Source organism: Perca flavescens, chromosome 9, assembly GCF_004354835.1.
Source record: "Perca flavescens isolate YP-PL-M2 chromosome 9, PFLA_1.0, whole genome shotgun sequence".
Classification (NCBI taxonomy): Eukaryota; Metazoa; Chordata; class Actinopteri; order Perciformes; family Percidae; genus Perca; species Perca flavescens.
Window position 1 is genome coordinate 30,260 of NC_041339.1, and position 12,536 is coordinate 42,795.

The 12,536-nt window shown below is 38.8% G+C and overlaps 1 protein-coding gene across 3 annotated transcripts; it reads right to left on the reverse strand.

Moving 5' to 3' along the window:
- Nucleotides 1-214: 214 nt before the first annotated feature.
- Nucleotides 215-12,536, reverse strand: LOC114561927 (bone morphogenetic protein receptor type-2-like). Of its 3 annotated transcripts, none has more exons than XM_028588099.1 (11): nucleotides 12,500-12,536; nucleotides 11,858-11,978; nucleotides 10,806-10,949; nucleotides 10,378-10,479; nucleotides 9,952-10,052; nucleotides 5,287-5,508; nucleotides 4,800-4,914; nucleotides 4,280-4,437; nucleotides 3,220-3,286; nucleotides 1,478-1,614; nucleotides 215-401 (listed from the first exon to the last, which is right to left on the reverse strand). In XM_028588099.1, the coding sequence occupies exons 2-11, from the start codon at nucleotides 11,865-11,867 to the stop codon at nucleotides 273-275; spliced, it is 1,185 nt and encodes a 394-aa protein (XP_028443900.1). In that variant the 5' UTR covers nucleotides 11,868-11,978; nucleotides 12,500-12,536; the 3' UTR covers nucleotides 215-272. The 3 variants fall into 3 exon arrangements, with proteins under 3 accessions (XP_028443900.1, XP_028443898.1, XP_028443899.1); XM_028588097.1 differs by having other exon boundaries at nucleotides 3,220-3,376; XM_028588098.1 differs by lacking the exon at nucleotides 215-401 and adding an exon at nucleotides 973-1,037 and having other exon boundaries at nucleotides 3,220-3,376.

The following is a 12,536-nucleotide window of genomic DNA, read 5'->3' on the forward strand; positions in this document are numbered from 1 at the left end:
TGGTCATGGGGCGACAACTGCCAAGCAAGGCCCACATCAATTTCCAACAATTCACAGCAGTTTTCGGTGTTGCCTGTGTGCAGTTGTAAACCTAAAGTTCCATGACAATCTACAGTGCTGCTTACTGACGAAAATCCCACTTTTCATGAAGTGACCAGCAATAAAAAGTTTTTTAATCAGTTCAAACTGATGAAAATATACTGAAAAGCTAAACAGTAATGACACAAAGAACTGAGCAAATGCTTTATGTATGTTACAACTCAACAAAAAAGTCATGGAGTGTAATGAGGCTGAAGAGTGAGTGAGAGAGATTCTAATCTGGCCGTTACACACGGAGCAGTCAGACGAGCATCCGGGTCCCAGTCCCAACAATCTGTCAGGAGCTCCTGCAGCACAGATCCCTGCAAATTGGGAATATGTTGTCAAACTTAATTCACTATCATAAACATTGTCATAAGCTATCCAGTAGATGTATCTTCATTGTTACCTAACTAGGATTGGGTACCAAAACCCAGTTCCACTATGGAACCGGTTCCTACGCAAACGGTAATATTCGGACCGGATTAGAACGCAAATTTTCCGTCTGTGCTCCGGACAGCGCCAGACTCTTTTTTCTTTCTCCCTTTTCTGCCGAGTAGCACACGTGCCCGCTCGCGGTGTGAAGCGCGTGTCTGCGCTATTCTTGGACATGCACTCTACAATCCCTGCTGATAGACGTCTTTTTGTACACACTCCGAAACGGACGTAAAAATATCACACTTTCTCTCTAGTCTACCGTTAGCTAGCTGCCATAAATGTAGGCTACTTTTAAAATGCCATACTTTCCCTCTGGTCTCACCAAAACGGACTTAAAAGCATACTAACCATTCACTGACTACACGTGATTGCTAGTAAACATACACTTACTCTGCTAGTCAGGACCAGAGCCTGTAGCCTAGTGGTAGGGGAGGCAGGACAGCCTCCCCAAATTGTCTGCCCTTTCAAACTCCTAACTGGGTGTGTACAGACCTCTTGGACACCGTCTGAGAGAGTTTTTCCTGTGCAGGACATGCCATAAGTCAGGAGAGGTGTAGTATTTTGACAGAGAAGGCAAATATGGTCATTTTTCTTCAAAAGAACTGCTAAAGTTTGAAGCTGGTTGGCTTACCAACTCAACATTTATTTTGTTGTTACTTGTTAATAGTGTGACTGTTATTTGTAAAATTATTGTAGTTGTGTGTTAGGTGACTTAGGTTTACTTATTATATATTAAGTACTTTAAAATGTTAATATATTGTTAAATTTAAATAATTTTCAATAAAAAGAAAAACTCCATAAAAAGCCTTTCTTTTATGTCATTTTTCAAGAATCGGTTTAGGAGTCGGTTAAGAATCGGAATCGTTTTAAAAGTACCGGTTCGTCAACGGGATCGTAAAAATACCCAACCCTATACCTAACCAAAACTATGTTCAAGTGAGAAGCACCTGTGTAGGAATACCTGTGGTAGCGTTCCCCAGTGATTAGGTATGGAGGGTCTCTTGTCCATGTGAAACACGTGCTGGACGAGGCTCTCCAGTGTTACATTGGCTCCCAGCTCAGATTCATAAGGCAAAAGATGCTGTGGAGCAATACCGCCTGCAGATGCATTTTGCGTTTTTAACATCCACTTAGTAACATGACATAACAGGTAGTTAACAAGTTTATCAAAGCAGTTCAATGAGATACAGTTGATTACACAGATCAAAATAAAAGCAGAAAGTGTGAAAATCTGTGTTGGTTGATGGGACATCTATAAGTGTTGATTAATTATTAAGATGTGTGGCTTTATTTAGCTGAAAAATCCATACCAATTAATGTATTTTTCATAGGGCTGTCAAAATTAACGCGTTAATTTTTAAATATTTAACTCGTTAAAAAAAATTAACGGAATTAACAAAGCTGTGTTTGTTTACTTCATGTGACGGCTGACCTATGACCTGACGTATGACATGGTGCCACCCACCAAACCGTAGACGACGTGTGGCGCTAAAACGTTAGCTAGCCATCCTGGATCAAGATTGATAGGGAGGGAGTTTTGGATGGACAATTTCATTTTAAAAAGTTACCCGACAGATCTTTGGAGAAAACAAAAGTAATCTGCGCAGTTTGCAAGGCCAAAACTTATTACCACAGAAGTAATTCATCTTTGAAATATCACCTCAAAGCCAAACATCCTACCCTAAGTAAATCTACAGGGTTTCAGCAATCTACATTACAGGAGTGTGGTACTTGCGGCCGAATAATGAAGCCTGTAAGTGAGAAGCTAACTAATGTTTTGGCTAACTGGATAGCTAAAAACTGCCGCCCAATTAGCATAGTAGAAGACGATGGACTGAGAGAAGTCATTCAAATTACATCGGGAGACACCTCTTATAATCTCCCCTCGAGAGGAACCATCGTGTCATGAATACACATGTATGAAAGCGAGAGGGCACGGAAGATGAACATGCTTGAGCAAGCAAATAATGTCGCTCTTACAGGTGACCATTGGACTTCTGTGAACAATGACAACTACTTAGGCGTCACAGCGCACTTCATTGATAATGAATGGAATCTGCAATCCTTCGCACTAACTGTAAGTAAAACAGAAGAGTGACACTATGCTGATGCATGTGCTGATCATTTTCTGGATGTCGTAAAAGAATGGAAAATCAAGGAAAAGGAAAATCAAGGAAAATCAAGGAAAAGTTAATCACACTTGGCACTGACAGTGCTCGTAACATGGTTGCAGCCGCAAGACAACTTCCATTTGAACACCTGCCCTGCACGACTCACAGTCTGCAAAGAACGGGCACGGTTTCCCTTCACGTCGGCGTGTTCCTTTAAGCAGGACTAAGCCAAATTGTTGCTGCTGTTGTTCTGAAAGATATTAAACATTCTGAACTTAGCAGAATCTTTCCTTGTTTTTTTCCTTCTTCATATTTGCAAAGTTAAGTGATTTAGCATTTCAATATCCATTGTTACAAGCTTCAGTCTTAATTTAAAAAAAACGATTAATCACGATTAAGCAAATTGTGCAATTAATTAGTTAATTTTTTTTATCGATTGACAGCCCTAATTTTTCAAAAGTAAAGTGAGAACAAAATTCTGAATGGCTAAATCTAAGTGAAGTGCAGAGTTTCTGTGGATTGCTGTAGCAAATGTAAGGGTGGAGAGAGAATTGAACATCCATCTCTTGATGATCTGATCAAGGAAGTTTACCTTCAAATAAATCAGAGCAGCGCATCCAGATCTCCCACAGCAGCAGTCCCAGAGCATATATGTCCCCCTGCATGAGACACAAGCTGTTGCTCAGGTTTACGTGGCCTTCCAGGATCTCCGGGGACATGTAACGCAGTGTGCCCAACTGAGCGTGACCCTGGAGATGAATAGTTATGTGAATTGGTTGTTTCCATGTGTTACGGCCTCCATTTAAAGAAGCCAAGCCAATGCTCATAGGGTTTTGGAGGATGCAACTTATAAGAAGGATGACAGACACAAAGTTAACAATAAAACACACGTGGCGCAGGCGCACATATACTGAGAGGTTTATGCCTCAACGCAGAGGTCCAGGGTTCGGATCCGACCTGTGATGATTTCCTGCACGTTTTCCCCCTCTCTCTCCCCTTTCTCACCTAGCTGTCCTGTCAACATTAAAACTCTGACAAGCCTAAAAATGAATCTTTAAAAAACAAAACAATTATTATTAACAAAATATTCCCAAAAGTAACAACTAAGGAGAAACAAAAAGGGCATGAAGCAACCGCGCAACCTCCCTCGTCTCACCCTGAACTACCTAAAAAACAAACAAAAGAGATGAATAACTGAACTATCGGTAACCTCTAGCCCAAACTAACACAATAAACTAAAATAAAAAAACTACAGCACCTAAACATGCATTGAGGATGTCAAAAAAACCTGCTTGAAGAGAAAAAGTGAGGTAAGAAGTGTGCTACTGTGTGTGTGTGTGTGTGTGTGTGTGTGTGTGTGCTCTCTATGTGCTCTCCCTGAACACTCTTGCCTTCTTATCACATCCCCAATCTACCTGAGCACAGATTACACTCAGGTATGTAACAGGCAGAGGGAGGATGGTGGAACGAGGGACAGAAAGAGAAAGAAACAACAGGATGCACACAGCAGAGACACATGTAACACCATGTATTAGAGTTGTCCCCCTACATGTTTTAATTAATTTAAGAAGATGATGAATTTGCTTTTTAATGACCGTGTGCAATGTACTGTGAATTAACAATAATAAGTTATGGCTCTACCTGGTTCTCACCTTCATGTGTTGTTTGTGGCTCTGCCAGTGACGATGTCCTGAACAAGAACGCAGGATGGTTGAGCATCCAAAATCACACAGGACACAGGTGCCATCTGCTCTCACGAGCACGTTGGAGCTGCTGAAGTCTCTGTGGGCCACAGGTGGTTTATGCAAACCTGCAAGAAAACAAACGTGTAGTAATATGAAGATCCTGAGTTGTTTGGATCAAACAAATACTAACACTTCATTCGTTAAGCATAACAGCCTCCCCCGTGGCTGGCAAGCGGTGCAGCCACTACACGTGACTGACACACTGAAACCACAACAGTTCAAACCGTGATATATTTTAACTGTGAAGCCTAAAAATCTGAAGTCATCTGGAACAATACTCCCTTTTAATGTATACAATTCTGTTAGCAAATAACATTTCAATCAAATCAAAACATACTAGTCATGTTTCATATTTTAGCTACAATGTGCACATAGACTCTTTCTACAACAAAAACATGCAAACGCAAAGTAATATTCTCGCCAATACCATGTCTGTGAAGGTCAGAGTGTAGATATGCAGCTCCCTGCGATAAAGACCTGCACAATTTCAGTGACAACTCCCAGTTGGTGGTGTGTTTACACAGATAGGAGTGGAGAGAACCCTGAAATCAAAGGGACGCCAGTTAATTATATCCCAAAATGTGAACATTAAAGAATTTAACCCTCATGCCCTCCTCTAAAAAAAATAACACTGGACACCTTCGTGGAAAAATGTACACGCACACAAAAACTGCTATTAAACCATCATATATCAATATTTTGTTCTGCTTTTTTTTCATAAATCACTTCTAACAACTTCTAACTTAAAACTACCAAACATTCAATAATTTTCAGGATTTTAACCCTTTAAATGACAGTTTATTTATTTTGGAAATATTGCAATATTGCAGCAACCTAACATCATAACTTGAATTCTCAGAAAAGGGGAAAATGCACAATTCATTTTGAAATTTAAACAAATGGTTTCCACTCACACATTCAGCAAATTGCAGGACAATGAGCCAACTGCCATCCGGTTTCCTCCCAGTGCCCAGAAAGTGGACAATCCCACCAGCATGCTTCATCAATGGTAGCTCATAGACCTCCTTCTCTGCAGAAAATTTAGTTTTCCAGCCTGCAGGGAAAACTTTCACACATACCGTGGATCCGTGGTATTTCCCCTGATAGATATTTGCAAAATCTCCGTTGCCTACAATCTGAACAAAGGTATGAATATACAGGTTAAATAACAGTACATGGTAAGATATATCACCTGACTGGATGATTTATCAATATTTTGCACACTGCTGAGCATTAGGGCTGCTCCCTCTTAGTTGACTAATCGGTCGTTTTGGTCTTAAAGGAACACGCCGACTTATTGGGAATTTAGCTTATTCACCGTAACCCCCAGAGTAAGACAAGTCGATACATACCCTTCTCATCTCCGTGCGTGCTGTAACGCTGTCTGACGGCTCCAGCATTAGCTTAGCCCAGCACAGATCCTGCGGGTAACTGGTTCCAACTAGCCTACTGCTCCGAATTGTGACAAAATAACACCAACATTGTATACATCCTATTTACATGTTGTGATTTGTATAGTCACAGCGTGTACAAAAAACAAGGTAACATGAGACACAGCCATCTTCTAACAGTAAACAAACCGGGAACTATATTCTCAGACAGGCTTGCTGCGAGCATATCACTCCGCCCAAGTACTATATTCTTCCGCCTGAGAATATAGTTCCCGGTTTGTTTACAGTTAGAAGACGGCTGTGTCTCATGTTATGTTGTTAGTTGTACACGCTGTGACTCTATAAATCACAACATGTAAATAAGAACATGTTGGCGTTATTTTGTCACTTATTCGGAGCAGTAGGATTACTGGAACCATTCACCTGCATGTTCTGTGCTGGCCTGATGCCGCTGGAGCTGTCAGACAACGTTAGAGCACGCACAGAGATGAGAAGGATATGTATTGACTTGTCTAACTCTGGGGGTTACGGTGAATAAGCTAAATTCACAATAAGTCGCCGTGTTCCTTTAAGGTGTAGACACATATAGATATGATCAGTCGCGTCCCCGAGGTCCAAAAAACTGCCACAGAACAGACCAAAAAGATGAGAGGAGACGAGACGTAATACATCTTTATAACAGCAGGCAGCGCTAATCTGTAATGTTGCCCAATAAATTAAAACCGGCAGCTGATTGGACGAACGCGTCACATGGGTTTGTTTTCTCCGGAAATTCAAAGCCAGACTGTCATGGCGGTCGTTCAGAATACGATCTCATATTGTACTAAAATAGTTCACCGAAACGTGTTTCTGAAAACATTTTAAGCGAGAAATAGGCCGTGCAGTTCCTGAATCTGTCTTCATTTCAGCTCAACAAAGGTCAGTTTAAAAGATTTTCGTCAGATTTTGAGAGACTCTAGTAACCTCATCTCGCTCGTCATTTCCAGGTGAGGCCCGACGGCCCTGCCGCCGACCGAACATGTCAGGTCGGCCAAAATGAACGCCGACAGTCTCCCAGACGGACGACAGCACGGAACACACCGAACAGATTAGAGTCACTGACCTCGCCAGACTGTCCCACAGCCAATAATCGGCCTGGTGTGTCAGCGCCCTTAGTCAACTTAGATTTCTTTAGTCCATTAGTCATATTTGATGCTTTTTTCATGCCAGTATGACAAAGGATGAAGTATAAATTATCACCCAATTCTGTGTTACATCTTCTTAACAACTTCTTTCCAACATATTACCACTAATTTTACACTTATTTTTTTTATATATATATATATATATATGGTCAAAAAACGCATTTATATCAAATTATACCTAATTTCAGTTAATAAAAAGCTGAAATTATGAATTATGAACAGTTGAGATCAACGGGAACATATGTTGATGGTTTATCACAGACTGGTATAAGTCAAAGTTTAGTGAAAATACTGTTTTGAAACTATTTGATTTTTTTTAATGGCAGCCAATAATCACACTTGTTGTCCTCCCGGGTTAAAATTGACCCGGTCTGTTTTGGCTATTAATAAGCATAAAGTATGAATTATCACCCAATTCTATTTTACACCTTATTAACAACTGCATTCCAACTCATTCCCACTAGTTTTACACTTATTTTTGCAATTTATGGTGAATAAACTTCATTTCCATGAAATAATACCTAATTTTAGGGGTAAAATAAGCCTAAATTATGAATTATTTTCATTATAGTTAAGATCAGATGAACCTATGTTTGTGGATAATCACTGCCTGGTATATGTTAGTGATTAGTCAGGATATGGGTGGCATCACACCTGGAGTCTTCCTGGGTAAAAAGTGACCTGGTCTGCTTTGCGTGTTTATAAAGCATAAAAATTATAATGAATCACTCAATTCTGTTACCACTTTTATTCAACTTCATTCCAATTCATCTCAACTAGTTTTACACTTATTCTTTTCTATTTATGGTCAACAGACCTCATTTACATGAAATTATACCTACCTTCTGAGTAAAATGAGTTGAGATTAGGGGTGGGCGATATGGAAAAAAAAATATCTCGATATTTTTTCAGATTTTGACGTTAACGATAATTAGACGATATCCTTTAAAAATGTGTTTTTAAAAGTCTGAGTTACTTAATCACTGATGATAATAATAGGCACAATGTTGAATGAAAACAGTTCTTATTTATTTTCTTTAAAATGTAACTATTCAAGTAAAAATACACATAATACTAATACTATACTAACTGAACTAGTGTAGGAACATTGAACTCTGAGTAAACATTCAGTTGTACACCACTGCTGTAATGTAAATTGTGCAGCATACAAGCAAGATGAAATCATAACAATAAACAAAGGGCTCTGTTCTGTAACATATTGCACACAACCATGTCCTGGAAGCAGTCCTAGAGCTGGGACAGGGCTGTGTCAGGCCAGATAGTCCTTCTACTTGGCTGTATAGTCCTTCTGACCAGGCTGTATGCTGGGATCAGGAGTAGTTGATGTGATCTGACTGGCCCAGGTGAAGGAGAGGAGCAGTTCTGTATGCTATGTTAGAGTACACATGGTCTAGTATGTTCTTCCCTCTATTAGCACAACCTACATACTGGAAAAAGCTGGGAAGTACATGAATGAGTGGAAGGGGAGTGACATTTGAACACAATCAATTGTCAAACAATAAAGATAGCAACCTTCTAGAAGTCTCTCTTTCTGACGACAGTAAAGATATAGATCCTGTACTGGCATTTATCAGGGAATACACAGGCAAACGTCATAAAATCACTTTTATCTAATCCTTTTCCCCTTTCTGACATACATCCTTAAATCTAATCCTCTGTCCTTTCCTGACGTACCTCATTAAACCACTTCATCTAATACTATGTCCCTTTCTGCCCCAGCTGGGATCATGCTCCCCGTACATCTAAACAGACGAGGGGGGAACGGATCTGGGAGAGGAGGATGTTAGATTTTGTGGCCTTGTGGGTTATCAGTTCACACAACGGGCATACACTTTCTCTCAGACTCAGTCTCTGAAGTATAAACAAACTCTAATCCACATGCAGGAATGCAAATGAACTGTCTTTGCTTTGGTGTATGAAAATGCAATGTGCTGAATAAAAACATAAGGATTATAAAGAATAAATGCTTAAATGTGAATTTGCCATTACATTGCATGTGTTTGTGTGTGTCTGCATGTGTGTGTGTGTGTAAATTTTTATGTCAGGACAGCTCGGAAGTGTGATATATTGTAGGTCTCAGCTGTTTGTGAGTGTGTGTGTGTGTGTCTGTGTTTGTGTGTGTGCGTGCGTGTGGGCACGCATGTGCGTGCGTGCATGTGCACGTCTGCATGTACATGTGTGTCCATGTGTGTGCATGTTCATCTGCTGAAAAGAACAATAGTGTGATCCACTATGCAATTGGTGTGTGTGTGTGGGCATGTGTGTGTGTGTGGGCATGTGTGTGTGTGTGTGTGTGTGTGTGCATGCGTTCATTTGCTGAAAAGCACAATAGTGTAATCTTTTGCAGGTCTCAGCTACTGTGTGCGTGTCTCTGTGTGTGTACTGTATGTGTGTGTGCGTGTGTGTGTGCACGCGAGCATGTGCACGCGTGTGTGTGTTCATCTCCTGAAAATCATAATTATTCATTGCCCATTTTCAGTATGTTGTGTTTGTGTGTGTGTGTGTGTGGGGGTGTTTGTGTGTCTCCGCATGTGCATTCATGTACGTGTGTGTCCGTTCATCTGCTGTTGAGCGCTAAAGTGCCCCATTGCACCACTGGGTCAAAATTGACCGGAGAAGAACACAAATGCAATAAAATTAAATAAAACACCCAAAATTCTATGAAAGCAGTGATCATTAATTTTTACTTGCGAAGAACTTAATTGGGAACCACCCATGCTATTTTTGGTTAATTTGGTTGAAAGAAACTTTGACCCGAAGATGACACAAGGCTTAAGGCAATTATTTGTTGTATTACACGTTTTCTGAAATTTTGTGTTTAAATATGCAAAGGAGGCATTATCTTATTCAATATACGCGTCGATTAAATCAACTAATCGATTAGTTGATACAATTGAATGAGTGTAAGTCAACTAAGAATTTCTGCAATCGAACACAGCCCTGCTGAGCATACAGCATAAATCCATGTGATAGCTTGGCTTACCTGCTGTATTTCAATGCTTGCGACGTCAATCTCAGAGGTTTTTGACGTTTGGCAGGAACACAGTCGTGAGACACTGTAATCATCAAGAAAGGATGGATTCTCTAGAATAATGAAAGTAGACAGGTCTTGTAATTAACACATACTTACAAACAAAGTAAACACATATTTATGTTTACCTTTGTTCAGCTTCATTGAACTCGATTTTACCAATAAATACCGAACAATACAGTCACTTTTAATTTTAAACTAGCCTGACGGAATAGCCATAAAGAAAATTTGATTGAAGAGTGACAATGGACAGAGGTAAAAGGGAGTGTTATAGCAGAGATAAACACCAAAGTCAGTCTGGCAGAGAGAATGCAAACAGTTACAAGGTCAAACAAGGCATCATAAGAACTCTATTTCCAGGAATAAATGTGTATTTACTTTTTTTTTTAAATAGGCTTCTCCATTTGGCTGCAACAATCAGCAGCAGGAAGCATAATACTATCCCAGTCAGAATCATTACAGCAGCTTTCTTGAGTTTATCTAAGAAGAAGAAAAAAAGTGTGTGTGAATGATGGAAACCACACATTTTAAGTCAATCAAGTTATTACTTAACTTTCATTTTTTAAACAGCAAACATATTATATGAAGTAACTAAGTAATCCTCCAAGTGTCAATTTTCAAATTTAAAATGGGGTAGAGGATGGTTTAACTAGAGGAGACTGTGGTGGTGGGGTGTATAAAAATAGTATTTTCTGTGATGAAAAGAAAAATACATCACTTTGGTACAATGTCAGGATATTATTGTATCACTGTGCTAGTTGCAAGTGATACTCAATGATTAAGTGGCAATCTTATCATTATCATACCTTGAGAATAAGAGTAGGTGGGTTGAAGCCCTGCCAACTCTGGGGTCCAAGTGATGTTGCACACACACTTAATCAGGCAACCTTTGAAGCATGCTTGTGGCATGCATGTCACATCTGGGCAATACTTTTCAACAATATCACAAGCTACAACAAAATCAGTAGCACAAAAGATACACATTAAAAAACATGAGAACCATACAAAGCCTGCAGATTTACCTATATGCATTACATATTACACAATATACATTACAGCAATTAACCAGTTTCATGCCATGATGTTGGTTGGGTTTGAGGATTAAAATAGAAATTTAAAGTGCAAAGAAACAGAATCTATACCATGCAGACTAGTGGTTCAAATTAGTTTATATTTATTTTATATATAGTGTTAAATCATAACAGAAGTTCTCTCAGGACACTTTCCAGATAGAGTAGGTCTAGACCACAATTAACAGAGACACAACAGTTCCCCCAATAGCATGCATGTGGTGCTTCCAAATATCTTGAGTTTTACTGCGGTTTCTTACAAAAATATGAGGAGCGACAATCATACTACAGCTACAAAACTTTTTTAAAAACTCAAATATAGATGACCCTTATTTGATTCCATAAATATCCATTGCAACACCACTGCACACAATATACTGTTATACTTCCTGAGATTCTTTAAAAATTATTTTACCATTTTATCAGCACTGTAGTTAGCGGGCACATGCTGGTAGAACATCTGTCTTTTCTTGTAATCATTTAGGGTCATGCATTTATTGACATATGCAGCATTAATTTTAGACAAAAACAAGACTCAGTAAAGAAGCTACATACTCAGGCAACATATTTACAACTATAATTTCCCTGCATGACTAAAATCTGGTTTGTACAGTCAGTGGGTTGGCACTGTATTAAATAGTAGAAGTTACTAAAAAAAATACATATTTATTTTGTATTTAAATTTTTATTTATTAATATTTAATTTCTTAAATCAATCAAAAATTAACACAGAAAACCACCCAAAACAAAGAAAGAAACATACAACTGCAGCTTAAGAGTTTACTCACCCACAGCCATGGCAACTCTGTGCAATAAAGGGGAGTATCAGTCATGGGAATGTGAATTTTGCAGTATCACTGCCACACACCACCATGTACAAAATATGCTGCGTGCCTTCCATACAATGGGCTGTGGGAATACAGGATATTTATCAACATAATCATCTGTCTCTTATGGAATATGACCTCATTTTATTATTAAAAGATATATGGTAGCTCAATTATAAAATGAAAATATAAAGAACATTAATATTAGAAACACTAATAACAATAATAGAAATACTCATAAGTCAAAATTATGACATTCTATGCCATAATTACAACTTACTAAATCTAAATAATGAGATAAAAGTTATGACTATTTCACAGAGGTGTCAAAAGTATTCCCATTCATTACTTAGGTAGAAGTATAGATATTAGGGTTTGAAGGTACGTCTGTAGAAGTTGAAGTATCAACTCAAGCTTTTTACTCACGTAAAAGTGTAAAAGTACTGGTCTCAAAACTACTTAAAAGTATGCAAGTAAAAGTAATGAAAGGGGGGAAAAAATGCCATTAAGGACAAAAGCTTAGCCCGCCCCACAGGACAAACAGTGCACTACCAGCTCCATAAAAAAGGCCATAATGACTATAATGTTATATTAAAATCATACCTGCAAATTCAGAAGGGCTGAAAAATGTGACACATCT

What these genes read in the sequence shown, in the direction of transcription:
- LOC114561927 (XM_028588097.1), bottom strand. An exon ending in GCCACAAACAACACATGAAG is followed by an intron (nt 3,377 to 4,279) that starts GTGAGAACCAGG and finishes ATTCATCTCCAG; the next exon opens with GGTCACGCTCAGTTGGGCAC. An exon ending in CTGCTCTGATTTATTTGAAG is followed by an intron (nt 1,615 to 3,219) that starts GTAAACTTCCTT and finishes ATGCATCTGCAG; the next exon opens with GCGGTATTGCTCCACAGCAT.